Below are 23,263 nucleotides of genomic sequence, written 5' to 3' on the forward strand. Positions count from 1 at the left end.
GCCAGCAACACAAACTTTACCAAATTCAGAATAATATGAAATATCACTTTCTTAAATTTCAAATAAATCTTCATTACATGTGTTTTGTATACTGACGACTCTTGTCGCTCTAACTATGTTCTTAAGCTACGTGTCAAATAATGGGTGCATGTTAAAAATATCCAGCTTCACATGAACCATAAGCAATTGAACAGTTTGTACCATAGCCGTATATTAGGCATCTGGACAGTTAGTGCCGTATAAATCTCGGTCAGCAGCTGGAGCGTGCTCGTCGCGACCGTGGCGAGTGTCACCCGCAGAAGATTTTCTTGTCGGAAGGGGAACATCTGCGGGCGGCTCTGCTAATCCAGAAGGAGTCCGTCACCCCTCGAGCCGGACGTCTTCTCTACTGCTAGGTTCGCTGTCTCACAGAACTCGAAAATCGGGGTTCCCAAAGCGGTATATCCGTAGGGGATGAAGATACAGTGATTTCGGGTTGGCAACTGTAATCGCCAGGTCTGGGACAGGGGCTTCGCTGTCTCCCAGAAACCGATGATCGGGGCCCCAAGCGGAACGCTTATGAGGGTCTCTATGCGCAAAAGTTTGATTTTTTGTTAAGTTTATTGCTTTAACATTGAATTTGTTAAGGAAATATTTTAGTATATTGTGACCTAATTACCCAAACTTGATAACTGCCGCATCCGCGCCGAGAAAGAGTTCGCCATTTATGTCAGAGGTTTCAGTTCTTCCACTATATTCATTCACAAATTGACACATAATGCGAATATCGTGTAAAATGGAATATTTTTGAACGGCGCGTATGTAGAAACCGCCATTGAACATTTTTTAATTATACGTTTCGCGGAAGAGAATGTTTATGAATGATTTAAATAGTCCAGTATTTGCTGCGTCTTAATCACGTGGAATTTTGCGCAGCACATGTCATTCGAAATCTGAGGCTATTAGAAAAGGGAAAATAACAGTACTGCTGATCTACAAAGGATATGGAGAGTCCAATACACTGGCACGCTTCTGTTGTGCAATCTCGTTGATAGTACAGCGGGGTTAAATCTGATATGTCTGGAAAACGTTCTTTTGTTCTCAACAGGAAGCGGCGATTTCTCATGTATTCTAAATTGAACCGCTGATAATAACGCAATAGTATAAGGTAAAGTTTGTTTATATTCACAGTTCTCAATTTATAAAACGTTACACATGAGTTCACCAATAACTACAGGTATACTATAGACAACGACACAAATGTTTCATAATCGCTTAAAACGAATATAAAAAACTACTAAATATAACAAGAAATATCTTTAAAAAATATATTTGGCGTAAATGTTGACTTTGACATAGTTTTAAAATGTAAGTTTCCAAATAATTCAATTTAAAACAAAGTTTAACTATTGTGTGTTTTTATTTCAAAATTTTGATATTCACCGCATGAGTTTATTTCTTCACCATCGAAATATATCGTACATTAATATTTGATTTACACGCAATAGGCCTATTCTTTCGACATATTCAAATCACACGTTCACAGCCGCGTCATGCATAAATGGGTCCTATATATGACGTTCCAGCAAGCGTAACTCAAGCCCAGCCTGCGCATTTGCGCAGTCCGCTCAGAGGCGATACTGACCGCTATAAAATCACTCAAAGTTTTATGGTCTTATTATGTATCTCCTGACAAGACTGCAAGATGCGCAACCTGGGAGTGCTATAGCTATGATGGGCGAATATGGCATAATACCCATTTAAGCATGACGCGAGTCTTTAAACATCTCATTGCGTATTGTAAATGGCAAATTGTAGCACAATGCTTTTCGATATAAAATTGAATTCAAAATAGCAAATACAGCAAAGTAGAAAATAAGGAAAGCCTTTTCAGGCGTTCAGGAACAATTCTAGACTTGCTGACTGAGTACGGCAAACATTTGTGGTTAAATAATTAAACGACTTCCATATTATCGTGACCCTATATTATTTCGGAAGTGTTACTTTTCTGATCTTGAAAGCAAAACTATGTTTATCGATAGTTAATTATGTCATCCCCTGACGATTTAGTGACCGATTACAGACCCTAAAATTCTGAGAGATAGATTTTAACGCGTAATTGTAACTGGGCCACAATTTGTGTCTATGTGTCGTTTGAACATGCAGAGAGTTGTCCGGAATTCCTAACACTGAACTGTGTTGCATTCTCTACGCTGTGCACAGACACAGTGATGTAGCCAAAATTCAGAGGATTTCTCTCGAATCAGCCTATAAAATATTCAATGGGTTCATTGGTGTCTGCTGGCGTTATGTAAAGGTCATTTAAGGTCTTATTGTACATTTTGAATGTGTATATACGGAGTAAAAAGTGTTTAATAAAGGCAATTTCCATCATGATATTATATTCTTAGTGTGAAAGTTATTCCGTTTTGCAACAATATTCATTGAATATGATGGTGAATACATACTTAATTTATATTAACTGGTTCTCATTTTGCCATTTTATCATATTATCCATGCTTTCAGAATGTCTAAAAAAGAACAAACTGTTGTTATTTCGTCTAAGTTATCTCTATAACATAGATAGGATGATACACAGTGCACACACATCTCGACCTGTGCGACTCTTCATAAATTTGAATGGATTGTGTTCCTTTCAAACTTGCGATAAAAAAAGCTATGACCTTATTATGAAAAAATGAGTTGCGTCTAAGATTATGCAATACCGAACAACTTCAGTGCCTTCAGCGCTTTGATAATTTATTCCAGATACTTCAGATCATAACGGATTTATTTTACCGGGAGGAACGCGGACCATCGCCGTACCAGGGGGATAGGGTTTAAACAGTTGGATTCTGTTATTATCATAGTTTATTCATAGATTCATGTAAGAAAAACAGTTTTTAAATGTTTTTATTTGTATTTTACTCTTTAGGAAGTACATGCTTTCACAGGTACATTTTAAAACTGAAATGATTAAATTATATGCTGTCAGTCCTAATTATTGCGTAATGCTGCATACAATCAACAAATTTAAGTAAAAGTGTGAAACATCGTTCTGGATTCTAAATCTAAACTTTATTCTAGATCCGTTTATCCGACCACGACAGGAATCTCGCTGAAAAAACAAAAAAACTAAATGCTACGTACACTACGGACATTGTACTTAAACAACAAAATACACATATATCAGTATGTTCAATTAGTTTGAAGAGAGTCTACTCAATATAAGACTTAAGCATAGACTTTTAAGCGAGATTAACTATTCAGACATTTATTTCAGTAATTACTCTTACACCGATTTCTGGCAAATGTAGTGCTGACTCTTATCGCATTGATCATCGTTCCAGTTGCTACGAAGTATTTCCAGGCAATTTTCATTATTGCCGTTGTTGCTAAGGAGCATCCTGTTGCCGGAGGTCCTATTGGACACCGGGTCACCGGAAGTGGCCCACATCCATTCCCCTTCAACTCGCAGGTCGTCTGCTCCTATCCAGTACTCCGCTACATTTGGACATTGAAGTTTATTTTTTAATCAAATACAAAAAAACATACTAAATAAATGTGACAATAAATTAATCATATCAGTAAAAAATAACAATCTACCGCTTGTGTATGATTTCAACAGTTTCAATTTGGTTTCAAAGGATTTTAATTCACTCATGCCAGTGTCCATATAAAACCCGTGCGTCCGAAGTGACGGGTTAGTTAAACTACAACCATGCCGATACAGCTCGTGTTTTAATTTTGTTTTCGTATTGTAATGATCCACGGGGTAACACTTCTTAAGAAAAGAGGATTTTTGTTGCATTCGATGGAATATTGATTTTATTTTTACGAGTGATCATATAAAATAATATTTTCACGAGTGAAAATATGTATTTTTATGATCGCAAGTGAAATAAAATCGATATTCCATCGAATCCAACAAATTTTCTTTCTATTTTATGCTTTTTTTCACCGTTCATTTACATTGTAAAAGAGTTTAACTGGATAATTTCGCTGCATTTATGACGTAATTTCGTCGAAAAAATATTGACGTCATTTCACAGTTAAACAGTGAAAAATTTCGATATTTTTCACTGTTATTTTTCATTGTTTAAAACAGTGGAATATCACTTTTATTTCACTGATATTTCTATATAAAACACCGGAAAGCATAAAATAAAAACGAGTATTTTCGTCGCTAAGCGCACTCACTGTTCCTCAGTGTGGACTCGTTAACAAGGAATGCGTTCTCTGCCTGGTCCACAATCTCCACGAGCTGAGCATTGTATATCACCCGGCACGCCGTCTGAAAGGGGTCAACATGGACGGGGATTTTAAGGGTATTCTTAGAAAAGGGATCAGCACTTGACATCTCAATTAAATACAACAATGTTTTATAAAATAGTTCACATAGAACAGGCATAAAAAGAAACCCGATATTGGGTTCGAAATGTGGTTTTTGAAACGAATGCGATCTATGTGCATACATTAAATAGAAAGAATCATATTACAAACGACACTCATTGTTTCATCATTTTAGCAATCATTACGAGGATAAGTGCTTATTGCTTTAACAAATTCAATCCTTTAGCATAACAATGATATGAACATTGGTTATAACGCTTATGTCGGTGTTTATAATGCTGTCGATGAAAAATAGAATGCAGGTGTTAGTATAAAGAATCTATATGTGATTGTAGCGTTCCTGTTAATGATGACGACGAATATGTTACTGAAGCTGTTGCTGGTATGCCCTCACCAGAGCGTTGATCCAGGTCTCCGTATCGTGGCTGAAGTGGTAGCAGTTCTCACGGTGTTTCACGAAGCCGTCTTCACACCCTCGGGTAACTGTGGAATGAAGTAATTATATTTACATGTAATTGTATATTTGCTGTTTAGCTATAACCTTTGATAATATAATACTATTTATGAGAAGACATGTATCAGGTAAAGTTTATTATGAAGTTGCATTACATGATATGCTTACATATACCAAATATATATATATTGCTTTCTGTTTAAAAGTGTAGTTAGTAGTTAAAATGATACCATTGTACACACACATTGATTAGTTTATGATCTTATAATTATTGACATATGAGCCGCGTCATACGAAAATGGGCTGTATGCCCTATGCGGCAAGCTATGCTGTCCGCTATAAGTAACGAAAGGTTTCGTGGTCTCTTTGGCGGACAGCGTAGCTCCTTACCAGACTGCGCGGATGCGCAGGCTTGTCTGGAGCTAATTATGGAGCTTGTCTGGAGCTAATTATGGCTCGCTTACTAATGAATTTACTGGACGAGTGTAATACGGGCAAAAGCCCGCGAAGCGGGCGTTGACCGTTCATGCATATGGGAATTTAGACATAAAATTACATAGGAATACCACATATGGATACGTCTCAAAAAATTTGCCACGCGACATATATTTTCGCGATGCTATTTATGAACTTGAACAAATCAAAAACACTTTGACATATGCTAAATAACATGTAAATACATACCTCAGGAAAAGTTATATCAATGACATCATAATTGTGAAGCGAATCGCACTAAATATTCTCGCATTATTTGTTTTTCTTCGCAACCGTTCCAGAATTAAGTCATTACTAAATTATCTCCCCTGAATGCTCTTCTTCAGTGGGTATAAGCCGAAGACTGGTTCACTACATATAGTGACAGTCTTTACCAAACACAATTTAGGTGAACATAACCCGTCTTTAATATATTGCCGAATCTCAGATTTCTGTCGAATTTATTTGCTTTGATCTTTTCGATATCTTATTGTTATTATTATCCTGACAAATCACAAACGCTTGTTAAAAAATTATTTGTTTTAAACATTATAGTTGGCATCTCTATTCTTCCAGTATTCTCGCGGTATTTCAATAACGACACCCTACTGTTTATTTGTCAGAATATGTGACGCATTTTCCATTCGCTCTCAGAAAGCATTCTATACATAGATGGTGACGTCACTTCGTTATTGTCAGTAAGACCGGTGTGTACACAATGTCTCAGAAAGAAGTTTTACGTGGGATCATGAGCAATATTTTGGTAAGTTGTCGTTGTTATCCACCAGAAACACATTTATTCACAAAATTTAAAGATATTCCGATCTAACTTTTTAGTCTTTTAGCTTTAATTTTTAACGTATTTACACCTCGTCTGCTCGCACTTTACCGATATTCCGAAAGGTTACATATCACTATAATTAGTTTAGGCCTAAAACCACAAAATCCGATACCGTTGGATTTTCGTACCACAATCTTACGTAAAAAATCTCCCAGATTCGAAATCAACAAAAAACAAGACATTTACAAATTGTCTGCATTATTGATCAAATTTTAAGATATTTGTTGGTTTTCCGTTTTTAGAAGCTGTTCTGCGAAGGCAAGAGCTGGGCATCATACAAGCCATTCTATTCAGCAAAACTGACATTTTTGGTTTACAGAAATCAACAAAGGAGGGATTCCTGAACTATCAAATTTCCAAGCTATACACACAGTTATTATCTGTGGTGATCTTTATTGGTTCTGTTTGTTTACTTGGATGGAACATGTGTGAACTTTTATAGAACTTTGAAAAGTCTATATATGTCTATCTATAAACAAAAATGTGCAAACAATGTCAAAGGGTTGTTAAATTAACAATTTGAAGGCAATTATGCTGAAAAAATGTGAGAGTTCCCATGCAAATTTTGTCTGTATATCAACAAGTGTCTGCCGATAATTGTCAAACTAGTAATACAAAACTTACCACAAGTATGTAAAAGCACTAAGTACCTGTGATCATATTTAGTAAAATAGCGTAATTCTAAACAGTAGCAAATAGCTTGTTTAGTAAATGCATAATGCAATTAATATGATTTCTGTTCTATTGTGTAATTAATAAATTGGTTGTTACTTGTTAATCCATAAATGATAAATGTTTTATGGCTAGTACAAAACCAGCAATGTTAATTTAGTAAAAGGTAATACAATAACACCACTTTGTAATTTCATATAAGTGAATATTCTTGAAATGTAGGTTGATGACAGTGTTTTAGTTTTACTTATTTTGTAACTATTATTTTATGTGCAAATAAATGATGTGAGGTGTTTTGTATCTCCACACAATACCACATACCTTTTTATATATGTACTGTGTTATGTGTTATTTGAACGTTTAAATAAAAAAATATGGATGATATAACATGATGCATTCTAATATTTGCATTCAAATTGTAACTATAGAGATAAGTGTATGCAGTTTAGACTGTGATTTTAGAATTGCTACAAAATGGCTAGTTTTTTAGTGGCGACAAAATTTAAACTATTCAACAATAGTTTGCGAAAGAAAATTAGAAACCTGCAAGATACCTGTATTTATTAAATATTTTAATTGCGAATCAAGTATGTTGTTATGCTGTTACACATAATTATACATTGATAATAAATAAGAAGACAATTAGTGGTGTTAACATTTCCCAACAGTAGAAATCATTCTTCTGATGAAGTCAGTGATATACAGACGAAAGCTCCAGGTATGGCTTTCAATACGCAGTGTGTGTTATTTGACAGTCTAAAACTTATTGGATTAAAAAAAAATCCTGTCAAATTTGTCAATCAAAATTGATTTGACACATCACATGATTTTGATTATGTTAAATCAGTGTACTGTATGCTAAATGCAACTGCTTTAGCAAGCTGTCAAGTTAAATTGAGACATTTGATGAAACAAACTGTTTCCTGGGTAGGACCAGTACTTAGTGTCTATATGACGTACCATGACGTCGAAAGAGTACAAGACCTACTAAGTAGAACGAGAAATGTACTTCGACGTACAATTTTCACCGACCCTTGAGTGTTAGCCAATCAGAAGACACCTTACGTCTGTTGCTTTTAGAGATTTTTGACATTGAACATTATTATTATTTATACCGAATTATACGCATATCGACTGCTTACTCATAGATATTGTGCGTATTTATTAAACATTATTAATTTATTATTATTATAATTTATACCAAATTATGCGACCATCGACCGCTAACTCATAGATATTGTGCGTATTTATTGACCTGGCGTGGCGGAATTAACCTCTGACTTATGCTAGTTATGGTTATCACAAAATACGACCAACGGGGAGTTTATAATACATTATTTATCCCATTAATGCTTGGTAACTGGTTACCGTTGCAGCGATTTTCCTTGTCCAATTGGGAAAAGTACCCGTACCGGTCCAATTGGGAAAAATTGAGTCGTGAAAACCTCAAAATTGGGGAAAATCGAATCTTGAAATCCTTAAATTGGGAAAATCGCGTCGTGAAGTTTGGGTCTTATTGAATACATCATACAGTTCATACTAAATTGAACATACCCATTAAAATAATCATTTGCAGGCATGCCTTAATGACCATTAAGTTATAAAGTTGATATAAATAACAAAATATTATAAAGAACACACAAAATCAATTACAAGTTGTTTTAATCTCTTGTAAAGCAATGTCTCTGTCTTTCATTTTGTTGAAAATTTCAACAATCTTTGATGTTTGATCATCTATCAGTTGCTGGCATCCCTCTCTGCACAGCATGATTAGTGCTGTCAATGTGTCCTGTGATAGACGGTTCCGATCGTTCGTGCAAAGATTGTTCATTAGACTGAACACCCTTTCCACAGAGGCAAGGTTACAAACCGACGTAAAACAGTACGCTGGCTGCCTGACAAAAGAACCGGAAACAGTAACGACTCTATTGATTGCACGCGCTGAATAATAAAACCCGAAATTAATCGAGCACGTGGTTACACACAACTATACGATTTTCTTTGTTCGCTTGCAGAAAGTTGGGTTTTGTTACGAAACTTTCGATCGTTTTGAGAAAAAATTCGGACGCCGATTTGGTTTTTTTTAGATGCCGATTGGGAATTTGGGAAATTTCGCTCGATTGGGAAAGTACCGTTTACCGGTACTTTATAAAGAGGGAGGAAAATCGCTGCGTTGGGAATTTCCTACACAGTAATACGCTGGACGGTCGTGATACTCCGCCCCGCATGATCATTTCATACACACAATATGCTGAATAATTAACCTGGTTTTCCGAAGGAAAAAACTGGTTATTAGATTGGCGAATGCGGGCGGGCTGGCTGGCGGGCGGGCGGAACAAGCTTGTCCGGGCCATAACTTTGTCGTTCATTGTGAGATTTTAAAATCATTTGGCACATTTGTTAACCATCATTAGACGGTGTGTCGCGCGAAAAAAGTACGTCAATATCTCCAAGGTCAAGGTCACACTTTGAGTTCAAAGGTAAAAAATAGCCATAAATGAGCTTGTCTGGGCTATAACTATGTCATTCATTATGAGATTTTAAAATCATTTGGCACATTTGTTCACGATCATGGTACGGTGTGTCTCACGAAAGAATCACGTCAATATCTCCAATGTCAAGGTCGCCACGACTAAAAATAGATTTATTTTAAAACAAACTTACAAAGGGGGTTAATTTTGTTTGTTCATTTCAAAAGTTCAGTTTGAGTTGTCTCCCTTTATCAGATTTTTTTTCACAATGAAAACCTGGTTTTGTGACAATTTTGTCCCTTGTTTTAATTTTAAAAAGGTAACAATTGAATCTTCTTCAAATTTGTATATAATCTCTGTCAATGCATTGAATACTTGAAACTTCTATGTGTTGTTTTTTTGCCATTCTGATATTTTTATTCATTTTGTCCTCAACTAAAAAAGAGATTTTAAACATTTATTATGAATAAATCTGAAGGAAAGCGGCTCAAGAGACTAGTGTTTTGATTGGCTGTTCAGAAAATGTGTATGTAGAAGTACAAACATGTATGTCGAAGTACAAATTGTACTTTGACGTACAAATATATACTTCGAAGTGTATTTTATATTCATGTCGACGTACAATTATTGTACTTCGACGTACATTTCTCTTTTTAACGTGTAGGTCTTCTTGACTTTCAACCCAAATGGTACGCCATAGTATGTTTTTAGGGTTATCTAAAGAATGCTCCCACTTAAAGGATCAATACAGAGACCTCCCAGTGACTAAGCCAGTTAGCAGACACCCCATCCACTATACCACAGACACCGAACCAGCTATAAATTCCTGTGGCTAGAAAAAAAATAAAATAAGATGCTAGATCTTTAAGCTTGGAACATGTAACTCGTTTTAAGATTGATTTTTTTGGATGCATTACTCAATTATTGCAACAATTATCATATTTTGAACACAATCATGTCCATATATTTATTAAAAATACATGGTTATCAAAAAAACTTAAAAAGCTTTTGCCCGTAAATTAGGTAGCACCTATAATCATATTAAAATATGGTATGAAATGACAACGAGTGTCAGATCTTTTTATCACTTGCTTTTAATTGAGCAATTTAAATAAATATTTACGCACAAATAATGATGAATCCCGAATGTTGTTTACATTTCGTGACGTCATTTGACGTTGCAACGTCATTTCAGCAAAATAACAAAATGCGATTGGTCAATCGAACGAATACTAAGCCAATGAAAACGCGTACAAAGTATATTACACATGTGTACGATAAAAATATAATTCATATTGGTTATATTACATGGGAAACAGGGTATGGCATGTTATACATTTTTTTAAAATAACAAAGCAGCACGTCATATTGTTGACTTATACATGTAAATGCTTTGACGTGAAACAGCTCACGTGTCATATGATCATGCAAGTGAATCACAAACACATATTAATGAATAAACACGAAGTTTAGTTTTTGAAAATCAAATACAATATTATTAACTCTGTGATTCATATGGTATCAAGACAACCTTACCAAGAATGCCCGCAGCAAAACACGTTATCACGTAAGTAACGGCAGGCATTTTGAACAAACCCGTCCTTATCTGATGTTTGAACTTAAATGGGAGTCATACAGATAGACGAATTCTGTTATAGTACTCTTTCTTTGGTGTAAGGCCATTCTGTATAGTGTTTTTCGTGTTCAACAACATTTCGTAAAAATATATTGACTTAATAGTAATAAAAAAAATATGTCAAACTGAATAATAGAAACACACATAAATGTGATATGATACTCTTTTAAAACTACTTATTGTGTAATATACTATTATAATTATTACAAGAGTAATAAACAACACAAACTTGTAACAAACTGTGTTTTATTAAAATAAAATATTAACACACTTCATATTGGTTTCAAATACTTGCAACACATTGCTACGTGTGACATAAAACATGTATACACACAGTTTACACGTATTACTGTAAATGTGTGGCACATTGTTATTGTAATAAAAAATACACTTTCTGCGATAAATATTCATGAATTTATACTAACAAATTTTTAAACACAACTCCGTCCAATTTTAACTGAATGATTGTTGTTAAATTTCTCTTTCGTTTTTCTTGAAATTTTGATTTCACATAGATATTATCTTTGTAACTTTCTTTTCAGCTGTTCAGCCCTCAGTTGTCTGCAGACTGTGGTCTTTATTTTTATAGCCTGATTCTATCTATAGAATATATAGAGGCTTGACATGTCTGTTACGATCCGCCTCGTTGTTCTAATGGAAAATATCAGGTTGACAAGAGCCAATATCCAAAAATTATCACTGAAAAATTGTGCTATTATTGACATAAATATTAATTGTTCGAGTCTTGAATGAGAATGGCTAAGTCGATTTTACTGATATTAACAGCCCAAACACTAGAGACAGGAAGAAAAGCTCCTAAATAGTGCGTTTCCAGGTTAATTGGGTACTTCCGCGCCTGAGGCTACATTATGGAAGGACCCGAAGTGTCGTCCCAGCACTTATTTAATTTAGTCTGACGAAATTTTGGACGAATTTTGAATTCAATCTGCAATGATGCCACATATTTTTCACTTAAAAATATTAAATCTTGGTGTGGTCTTTTGCTGTGTCGGGAAGCAGAAATACGCGGAAAAATCCCAACCGTCCGGTATGGCGCCCACCAACCAAAATCGCATGCGCCGGGGCACGGATTGAACACTGGTTGTCAATGTGAGAAGCACTTATACCAACCACTGAGCCAAACGAACATCCAAAAAAGCAAAATAATTCATCATTATATTTTGCTAAATCAACGCGATAATGGAACACAGGGAGTTTAATTTTGTAGGGTAACTGGTTGAATAAATTGGATACATCAATTTCCCTTCAAATCAAATATATGATAAAGGAAAACAAGGATAAAGGTAAATCGTTATTTTAGCAAAAACAAATATGAGTTATTAAGTTTTCCTTCCTTATAGATCTAAGCTATTATCCTAATGTGTTGTTTTTCGACTTACAAAGCTCAAAACCTTTGCGCACGCGGACGGTTAACACAGGTTTAAAACACAATCGCCTTATTGGAATCGACGTCTAACTTATATCAAGTACTGTTGCACTTGTTCGGTTTACATGTTCTGTAGTTAAAAGCAATTAAACTCTATCACGATTGAATATTTTAACATTATATGAAGACATCTGTGATGCTGTTTATTGCAAAATATTCAAACATGCATTCGATTTGTAGCGAAGTCACATTTTTAAAATAAAATGATATTAATAATTCGAGTTATTTGTCAAAAACTAGTATTGTATTCTATTCTTAAAAAAGGACGCTATCGCTTTGGGATAATAGGCACAAATTCCGTGTTCAATAACGGAAAACATTGAACATAATACATGTGATGACAAAAACATTGTAAAGAAATTGATATGAAATTAAACGTTTGACAAAAATGACGCTGGTAATCAATACCATATATTGAAGTTAATAATTTCCATCTGTCTTATATTTAGTTTTAAATTACGTCGGACCTAAAACAAGCAAACAATTATTAGTTTTGTAAATTCAAGCACAACTACTACTACCACTACTACTACTACTACTACTACTACTACTACTACTACTACTACTACTACTACTACTACTACTACTACTACTACTACTACTACTTCTACTACTACGTCTACTACCACTACTACTACTACTACTACTACTACTTCTACTTCTACTACTACTACTACTACTACTACTACTTCTACTTCTACTACTACTACTACTACTACTACTACTACTTCTTCTACTACTACTACTACTACTACTACTACTACTACTACTACTACTCCTACTACTACTACTACTACTACTACTACTACTACTACTACTACTACTACTACTACTACTACTACTACTACTACTACTACTACTACTACTACTACTACTTCTACTACTACTACTACTACTACTACTACCTCTACTACTACTACTACTACTACTACTACTACTACTACTACTATTAATACTACTACTACTACTGCTACTACTATTACCACTATTCATGTAAAAAACAACATTATGCGAAATTAATTTTTACAAAAACATAAAAAACACCCAAATCTGATTGTGAACTTTCAGTTAAAGGAAATGTCACTTGCTTGGTTTCTTTTTTGTACAAGTCCGATTGTTTCCCATGTTTTTTTTGTAGATACACCGTGTAGTAAATTTCCAGCCACTGTTTTGATGGGAAGAGATAGGATGCAGGAACTGCTTATGTTTAAAGTTTTACCATGCTGAATTCACATTGAGTCTTAAAATATAAAAAAAACAAGATGTATTTGTGAAACACTATGTCCCCCCATATATTTGACCTTTGTCTCTGAAGGATGACATTGACCTTGACCTTTCACCACTCAAAATGTGCAACTTCATGAGATACACATGCATGCCAAATATCAAGTTGCTATCTTCAATATTGCAAAAGTTATGGCCAATGTTAAAGTTTGACGCAAACAAACCAACAACCAACAAACCAACATACATACAGGGAAAAAACAAAATATTCCCCCCAGTATAGACTGGGGGACATAGCAACAGCATAAATTGTAACAATAAAAATCCTTTACATGTAAATAAATCAAGACGCATAGATACTATATAAAACTCTATATCGATTTCTCAAGTATATTTCGTTTATACAATCGGAATGAGTTATATCTGTCCTAAATTATAGCTCAATTCTAGGTTTTTAATTTATTATTGGCTTTTGTTAACATGCTTTTCGTGCTAAATTGGCAATGCCCTTTTTGTAAATGCTACGTAAACAATAGTCTGGTAAGAAACGAAAAATCGCAATATTGTCGCATACAAATTATGTAGCAATTGTAAATTTAACAAGATGTGTTTTTGAGCATATATACAGAAAACCAACATCGCTATGTTCCTGTAGATAATATAAACTGCATTTATCAAGGCTATGTACACACGCTTACCTTGCTCCCGAGGAATGTTCACGCTGAGGAAGGAATTCTACCTTGCAAAGCCGTACTACTTACACGGATATTTTGAGTTTGAAATCGTTAATGTGCAGTAATACTGTTGTTAAGTAGACAGTGAAATAATGGATTCAAGCCCGATTCTAGTAATGACAGCCATTCTTACGATCGCATCATCGGACTCAGGTAAATATGTTTGTTGCTGAACGAAATTCGGGGATATTGTTTATAGATTTTCACACTGACAATGTTCATTATTTTTGGCACACAATAAGAAAATAACACGAACACTCTAGATTAATTGATTTAAGTCCCGGCCGAGGAAATTAAATTCTATTTTAATGCTGTTTTTCTTAAGCTTTCATGACAAACAATGTTTGAACATGTCCAGGACGTATTTAAGTTTTTGTTAATGTTTAAACAGCACCCATCCATTAAAAATAAAATAAAATGCTATCGCTATGTGCTATCGCTATGTGCATATTCAATCATATTACATTATATCCAGCCGTGCGCTGCTTTATACACCGTGAGTAGAAGCCTTGAGCAAGTACAAGTAAACAGTATTTAACCGCTCAATGACGATTAAAGTGTTGTATAGAAGGGCTAGCTATGAGTCATTCAAAGTGCTAAATATCAGATACGAGATTATTTATATTAATACAATGGTGCTTGATGGCTTATTAACTATTATACGCAAAATCGTGTTTTTTGCAACCATGATTTTCGTTTAGACTTTTTCCATTGCGTTCTAATATGTAACAAGTTGTTTGTAATCATATGTGTGGAATTCGTTAGAGGACAACGAAACAACGAAAGGCAACATCAAAACGGTCAATAAATAAAACCGAAAGGTTAAAAGCGAAAGTTATATTGGCGATCCACATAATTTAAAAGTCAAGCTATTGTCATCGCAAGATATAGCGTAACAAGCTATTTTCACTTTGTCATATGAAACGAAACCATACAATTTACTCAAACCATGTCAATGCTTCTTTAATAATTTATTGTGCAGTATTGAAAGCCTTCCCTGACGACCAGTTATCACTTTCATTCATCTAATCATTCATTTAATCCATTAAAACAACTAACCTGTTACGCACGATCAATCACCATTTGCAGTACCTATTGCATTTGCCTTTTATATTTTGTATGAGACGGTCGGATGGTTTCTATTTAATAAATATCTTTGATATATATAACTGCGTTCAGGTTAGTGCATTTAGTGTATTTATTGTATTTTCCTATTATTGTTTATGTACTTTATTGTAATTCACATATGCGCGTTAACATCTATTGCATTTGCCTTGTATCTTTTGTATAAGACTGTCGGTTTGTTGCTGTTAAACAAATATATTTGATATATATAACTACTTTCAGTTTTCACCCATCAGCAAATTAGAACCTAATACGAAATCGACAACGTCAACGTACAGCCCATGCAAAATGATAATTGATCAATATGTCAAATGTAAAACACATTTGATTTGAAAGCATTAGGAAGTATGTAACACAAATGATGTTGTTATAAAAATGATAAGCAAACTAACTTATAATTGACATTTCTTAAACGGGATGGTGTTGATTCATCTCCATATTACATTAATTCTTTTTTGATTCGGATATTAGTAAAATGGTACCGAAAAATCAGAATGATTCAATTTTTAGCAGTCCATACAGTTACATACGAGCAGGGTTTATTGTTTGAAATACGTTTCAATATAGTACAAGATAAGTAGTGATGCAAAGCATCAAAGGGCGTCGGGAATTTCAGTGTAAAAGGCACTCAATGAAGTTACATGGAACGATTTTTTTCTACTGTAAATATTAATATATTGGCCGATTATTTTAAACAAATTAGCAAAAGATACTGATATAACCATTATCTATGATTTTGTGGTATAACTCCCAAATAATCATTATCTATGGTTTTGTGTTATAACCCCCAAATAACCATTATCTATGATTTTGTGTTGTAACCCCAAAATATTTCATTGTTCATTTTATTTACAATGGTTTCCTTTTTTTACTGGCATCCGTGTGCAGTTTTCATTAATGGAGCAGAACTGTGTAGGTTTTAAAAAGTCTGCTTCATCTTGTAAGCGTAATTTCATACTTTTCTCAACTTGAAGGGGAGATGATTCTGAACTTATTCTTACGTTGCTCATTTACGATAGGGGTTGAGTACTCATTGATATGAAAACACTGTAAACGTTTTAATGTGTTTACGAACCCCCCACCCTCTCACACATATATTTCATGGGCATAATAAAAACAAAAAAATTGGTTACAATAAAACAGCATATTTATTTAAACTAAAATGTCTACATCAAAACAAATAGTTAACATAGAACACAAATAAAATAATTTGATTCTACTGGGGCTCGAACCTTGGGCCTCTCACATGTGAAGCGAGCGTGTAACCACTACACTACGGAACCGCTTGAAAAATCACCTACTAACTAAGATATTAATAAGCTATTAATAGTCGGTTTAAATGTAAACCCGGAAGTATAATCGCTGGATAGTGAGCGGGGTTAAATGTCCATACCAAAGGGTCCATACCACCGGCAAGATACGGGTCAGGCCTGCGGACTTCTATATGTGGTTCTTAAAAAAACCTGTGGGAGGACTTGATAGTAATGAGACTGGGGTGCTGTGATGGTGCTCCTCATTGATAAGCGGCTGCTTCCTTTATCAAGACTCATTATTACAATTAATAATACGTGTCGCGCTTCGCGCTCTATAGCGCCTTTATTAGTAACTAGGTGGTTGCTAGGATAGTGGAACAAAGAAGTTTAGTTTTTATACAAAACCAGAAAGTTTCAGCGGTTCGCGTATTTGCCCAGTCCCTGTGATCTTTTATTATTGCCCACTCCCTGTGATCAGTTATTAATTAAAACAATTTGCTTTTTATTATTGCAATAAATGTTGTAGAAAATGTAATAGGCACAAATGTAGTACTTATTTACACTAATTTACACAAAAAAATCACCACTATGCAAGATATTCTGACAACAAAAAGATATACATTGATCCGTAAAATAACTTTTCCTCTCATAAGCGAAAAAAAACAACTAGAGTTTTCAAACTTTGGCATAGGTACTACACTTTCTAAATATACTTTTAGAAGACGCTATGGTACTCTAAAGTAAAACAAATTGTTTAAGAGTGAGCATTTAAGCTTCAACGTAAACTTGTGTATCCGTGGATATATAGTCTAATTGGTTCAAACCTATTTATTTTAGCTCGACTGCATTTAAGCTACTTACTTGAAACGCTCTCGGGTATGTTCCCTCTGCTTAGAACAAGTACTTTGTGTATTTGGGAGAGATCTAAAGAAAGCTTCTACAGTGGGAATCGAACCCGTGACCTCCCGGTCGCTATGCGAACACTATATCCATTATATCCATTACACCACAGCAATACAAAAAGAAGTTCGAAATTCGCCATGCCACACCGATCAAATTATGCTATACAACCGCAGGTTTCTTCTGGCATATCACCGATTTCCACTATGACTTCACCTACCACGACCGACAACTCTCGTGTAACCCAAATGCGAAGCCCACGCATCCCGGGCAGTTTGGAGACTTTTGGTGCGACTCTCCATGGAAGCTTGTGAACAGTTCTGTGCATGCCATGGCGAAGCTAAAACAAAACGCAGACTTCATTCTATGGACGGGGTAAGTGAAAGAGTTATGGAAAAGAAATGCCAGATATTTTAGTGAATATAAAAATAATATAGTTTGTAAAAGCAGTCTTACAGTTTATTTATAATTGATACAATCATAGTTTAATGCAACTTAAAAAAACAATGTGGTTATAACATGAATAAGATTATATTATCACTTAAAGATCTTGCTTTCATACACTATTTTTATGCGTTTTGTTTATTTTTGTAACAGTCTCAAATTCTGTAACGCTGTTAAGTTTACTAAATTATACTATACCTGGGCTAACCTAACCGTTCTTAGATGCTTACCTGTACACGTACACAAACTTAACTGCACAGTTTTTCTTTGACTCTGAAGCAAAGGGTGAATGGCCGTATAAATTAGTTGATGCCTAATCACCACGCCACGTTATTGACACAAACCGACTTGAACTTACTCACTAATTGACGTCTTTCGCTCTACAAATATGTATTACCGAATGTAATGTCACGACCACATTATTTATTTTCATTTTCTATAATGTTGGAAGAGACACCGTTCTACATGCCAGCGATTCTGACCTAAACTACGATGTCAACGCTGCCATCCATAAAAACACGACGGATTTGATAAAGAGCGTTTTACCCGGTGTGCATGTCTATGCATCCTTCGGTAACCATGACTATTGGCCGAACAACCAATTTCCACCCGCTAACAACAGACTTTATAACGATACTCTCGAAAGATGGGGGCCGTGGATTAATGATTCTTCTCAGGACAACTATTTCAGAAAAGGTTTGAAGTCCTATCAGTATTAGTATAAGCTAATACGTTTATAAAAAAGAACTCCTCAGTCTTTTGATTTGAATTTATAAACACATTCTGTGTTACCTTTTGATGACCAAGTACCTTTTTGATTAATATGCCGACGAGCAAAATATATTTTGCAACCATTTACTGCTACTAGAAAGGATCAAAGGTTCGCGGGCCGCTCACTGTTTCTCAATGTCTCATACTTGGAATTCTCTTTACCCAAAACCATATATTCGTGTCTATTTTGTTTTCGTATATGTTCACACCTTGCTTCCGCGTCATCTTTGTAACTGCTTATAAATCTGTTAATGGTAACAAAATTGTGTCATCACACCTGCCTTGTAGGTGCTTATTACACTGTGAAGACGCCGCAGGGTCTGCGGATCATCTCGCTGAACACCAACCTGTACTACACCTCCGACAAGGAAACCGTCAATGTCTCCGACCCCGCCGATCAGCTCCAATGGCTGAACGCTACACTGGTTAACGCTAAGACCAGTAATGAAAAGGTGCGTAACCCTTTGTCTGCTAAAGGCGACATAGCTTTTGCTCTGTCCATTCGCCCGTTAGGAAGCTTTCATTCATGATTTCTTTTGTTTTGATTGGTACAGCTAAGCTCAAAGCGACACTAATAACTGTTGTAGGTATCGCAACATTAAATTATAAAGCTGTATACACTTATTTGCTTGAATACCGTACTTTTTCCATTAAAATCAGCCTTTGAGAAGTCGTTCAATTATAATGAATAATCATCTTGACAATGGGCACTGTATTTCTTTACTATTGAATGTATTTGTACAAATAAAACAGCATGCACAAATGCCAAATAACATGCAATATATTATTTCTCGAAGGTCACTGCAATGATATTACGAAATCAAATATTACGATATCAAATAATGTGCCAGAGTAGGCGTTATGTTAAGGAGAATCGAAATCATTAAAACTAATGTAAGTTTAAAGACAGACGTGGCTTATATATAATTATCTTTGTCTTAACTGATCCCCATATATATATAGTGTATATATGTATATATTATTTATATATTTCAATATCTTTCCCTATTCTTAGCACTATTTGAACTCTACATTAGTATTTCCGTCCACTAGTTATATCAACATGTGCAATAAAAAATCTTTCGAGGGATTTTATATAAAATGGTTTGACATTTATCTCAGGAAAGTTTGACATGGTAATTTGGGCCAATGACGTGAGGGGGAGGGGGCGTTGAAATATTGACAGACATAGTTCTGATATAATTACCATTAAGTAATCTTGTTTGTTATATATGCATAGGTAATCTGCTTTAAGTTCTACACCGATGATAGGAATTTTATATTTAAAAGTGTGAACTCAGTTTGAGTATTCATCGACCGGTCAAGTAGATATTTTGAATGATTATATACACGCGCACATCATTATGGCGTCATGATGACATGTAAATTTGTGTAGTGCAATATCATTGTATTTTATTTTATTTGTTGCGTTGGTAACTTTAGAAGTTTTTTTTGTACCGTAAGAAGCTATATTATAACCAGAATGTTGCGTATTTGTGGTGTTCCGAGGTCTACCGATAGGTTTTACAAAAACATATTTTGAGCCAAATATATGATAATTATGTGCATGTAAGGCCACTGAAAGGGGCATGGCTGGAACAATAACTTTAGGCTGAACCTATTTAATATGCTTATATTTTGCAGAACAAAAAAACTGTTACTGTCACGCATTTTATTACTGTATTTATATTCTGCACAAAGTATGACACTTTTGCGTAAATGTAACAATATGTATCATGCAGTATATTAGCATAAAGGCATTATGACCTCGATGGACACTAAATATTGATTTGATACCTCCAACCCAGGTCCTGATCACAGCTCACATTTCTCCCGGGGTTCACACGCCAAGTAGCATACTTTGGATGCACGAGAAGTTCCACACACCTTTGGTTGATATTCTCCAGACACATGCTGACATCATTGTTGGCATGTTTTTCGGACACGACCATTCAGATGGATTCAAAGTTTTACCTGACAAAACGGGTAAGTCATTCTTATACTGAGCTCACAAAGTATTTCATCTGTATATAAATTGGTCAAACTCGTCGCCATTTGAAATCCGGCAAGGGATTTTTATGGAACTTCAAAGATTTGCAGTCATTACCTTGTGGTTGTTTGAATTAATGATCGAATAACATACTCTTTAGTACCGATGAAATGCTTCCATCACAAAATGCAAGGAGTATTGGCACACTAATTCAATACAAGTGATTATATGATAAAAACAAATTAAAATTGGTTAGTCACACAATTTAAATATGATGTCAGTATCCTATAAAGTGGTAGATGATAGTGTTTTTCAACCATGCAGACGATCCCTAGATTAAGACTTATAACTCATCCTTATATGGAAAGTAGTTAACGTAATCGTTATTATTGTTTTTTTCGTCGTTAAACCTAGGCACGTCAATGGCGCCGATTTTCATCGCCCCTTCTGTTACGCCTTGGCGGTATGTAATTCCCAACGAGATCGGTCCCGCCCACAACCCTGGCATCCGGCTAGTTGAGTACGACAGGACCACTGGAAGGCCGCTGGACATCACTCAGTACTATCTTGATCTGAAAACGGCGAATCAGAACGCCACTGATAATTGGGAAGTCGAATATGAAGCCAAAAAAGACTACGAAATACCAGATTTAACCGCAGCCACACTTGCGAAACTTGCTTCGAAGATAAAGGATCCTGGAAGCAAAGAGTTTAAGAATTACTGGAGGTTCTATACAGTGAGCGCACCGACGGAGATGCTGGAAGCGTGCGTGAATGACTGCCACAGCGCTGTGTATTGTGGACTTACTTTCTTTGATATGGACAGTTTTCGAGCCTGCCAAAACAAGATGATCTCCGGATCATCCCAATTGTTTTCTGTCGGACGAATGATGACCACGTTCGTAACATCTGGATTGCTTATTGCTATCGCTTTGTAGCAACGAATTAGCATTCGTCATGGATCATAATGGCATGTGATCGTTATTGCCCCTATTTAAATATTACAGTGTAATCCCTGTCGAATTCATTTTTAGGTTTTTTATTTGTAAGTTCATCATGTAAACAAACTGTCATTTTTAATTAAATTCACTCAACCATCACATTCTCAAATTAAGCAGATGATGGTTTGATATTTTAAGTGTTCGATTAACAGATAATAATCATTAAAATATGTTTTGTGTAATGATGATGAACATAACCTGAATTATAAAATTTAATGGCAATGTCCGAACTACACAGATTCTTGTCCGATCGTAGTCTTGCCATATTTTTTTCCGGTTATAATCATATCTAACAATGCTCTTAATAATACGACTATAAGGTAACTTAAGAAACTATACATTGTCATTTAATATTCATATGTGTTTTTATTTGCGTAAACGTGACCATTCCTAAAAAGCTATTTAGCTGTTTCATCATTCCGTTTAATTTGTTCCCGTATTATGTCTTCCCTGTCGTGACAAGTTTGTTAAGGTCAGATAGAAGTATATTCACTTATTGTTAAATACAGAATACATTGTATTGTTGACACTTTAGTTTTAACTTAATATCATACTTACCAGTTGTTGACAAACGTTTCAATTAAATGAACGTTCGAGTCTTCAATGATCAACATAGATTGCATCACTTGATCCATTCATAATCCATAATAAATCGTATAACTAATAAAGTGGCAGTTTATTTTATCATAATTTTAAGACGGATTTGTCGCTTTGCCTGATACTTGTTTATGTTAATGCATAAGCATCCGAATTTAAATATTCACATCTTTTATATATTGCTGTTTTTGTGTAACAGCATTGGCTTTTATTATAAAACTACCAATGTGTACAATTAAACATTTTTTGTGTGTCTCTCCACGACAATATATATATGTTGTTGTTACAAAATCGTCATATAACCGTATGACATTACAATATATAAAGAAGGCTTAATTGTTTGTAACATATTTCCGCTTGATTCTAATCAACATCATTTGTTGTAGAGAGGAAAAATGTTTGATTATTTGATTATTTTTACGATCTTGAAAATAACCGTGTGTTTTCTGTCGAAACGAAAATTTACTGGTCACTTATCAATAAGAAAAGCAAACGCATGGTAGTGATTAAGGTCCCATGAAGATCTCATTTAGCACGTCTGCATTCGATAACATATACGGGCAAATATTGCATGTATTTCGGAGATATATGTAACCAAACAGCGGTCAGCTCAAAGAAATAGATAAAACCAAGGATGAACAAGGATTGTGATTTTTTATCATTTGTTTGTTGTTAATTCGCTGGTTATTTTGTGTAAACAGATTGTAGAAGTGTCAGATATAATTGACCACGCATTGCAGAAGCTTTTGTATATACTGAGTAAGGAAAGCTTCAATACATTGAAATCGCCTCTAGTACGGATATATATATATATATAACATGAGTTAAAATCCACGTTTTGTGCTGTAAATGTAACTCGTTTACTTTATAATGAGCCACTTGAGAGCTAAACTGACA

The 23,263-nt window shown here is 34.8% G+C and overlaps 2 protein-coding genes across 2 annotated transcripts; one reads left to right on the forward strand and one right to left on the reverse strand.

Moving 5' to 3' along the window:
• Nucleotides 1-2,877: 2,877 nt before the first annotated feature.
• LOC127841860 (C-type lectin domain family 4 member M-like) lies at nucleotides 2,878-10,893 on the reverse strand. The gene is made up of 5 exons (XM_052370987.1): nucleotides 10,781-10,893; nucleotides 4,727-4,815; nucleotides 4,180-4,273; nucleotides 3,276-3,483; nucleotides 2,878-3,097 (listed from the first exon to the last, which is right to left on the reverse strand). The coding sequence occupies exons 1-5, from the start codon at nucleotides 10,827-10,829 to the stop codon at nucleotides 3,073-3,075; spliced, it is 465 nt and encodes a 154-aa protein (XP_052226947.1). The 5' UTR covers nucleotides 10,830-10,893; the 3' UTR covers nucleotides 2,878-3,072.
• Nucleotides 10,894-14,244: 3,351 nt separating this feature from the next.
• LOC127841859 (acid sphingomyelinase-like phosphodiesterase 3b) lies at nucleotides 14,245-22,298 on the forward strand. Its single transcript, XM_052370986.1, has 6 exons — nucleotides 14,245-14,438; nucleotides 17,740-17,938; nucleotides 18,459-18,703; nucleotides 19,067-19,230; nucleotides 20,587-20,764; nucleotides 21,183-22,298. The coding sequence occupies exons 1-6, from the start codon at nucleotides 14,378-14,380 to the stop codon at nucleotides 21,704-21,706; spliced, it is 1,371 nt and encodes a 456-aa protein (XP_052226946.1). The 5' UTR covers nucleotides 14,245-14,377; the 3' UTR covers nucleotides 21,707-22,298.
• Nucleotides 22,299-23,263: the final 965 nt, after the last annotated feature.

This window comes from Dreissena polymorpha, chromosome 8 (assembly GCF_020536995.1).
Source record: "Dreissena polymorpha isolate Duluth1 chromosome 8, UMN_Dpol_1.0, whole genome shotgun sequence".
NCBI classification, from domain to species: domain Eukaryota; kingdom Metazoa; phylum Mollusca; class Bivalvia; order Myida; family Dreissenidae; genus Dreissena; species Dreissena polymorpha.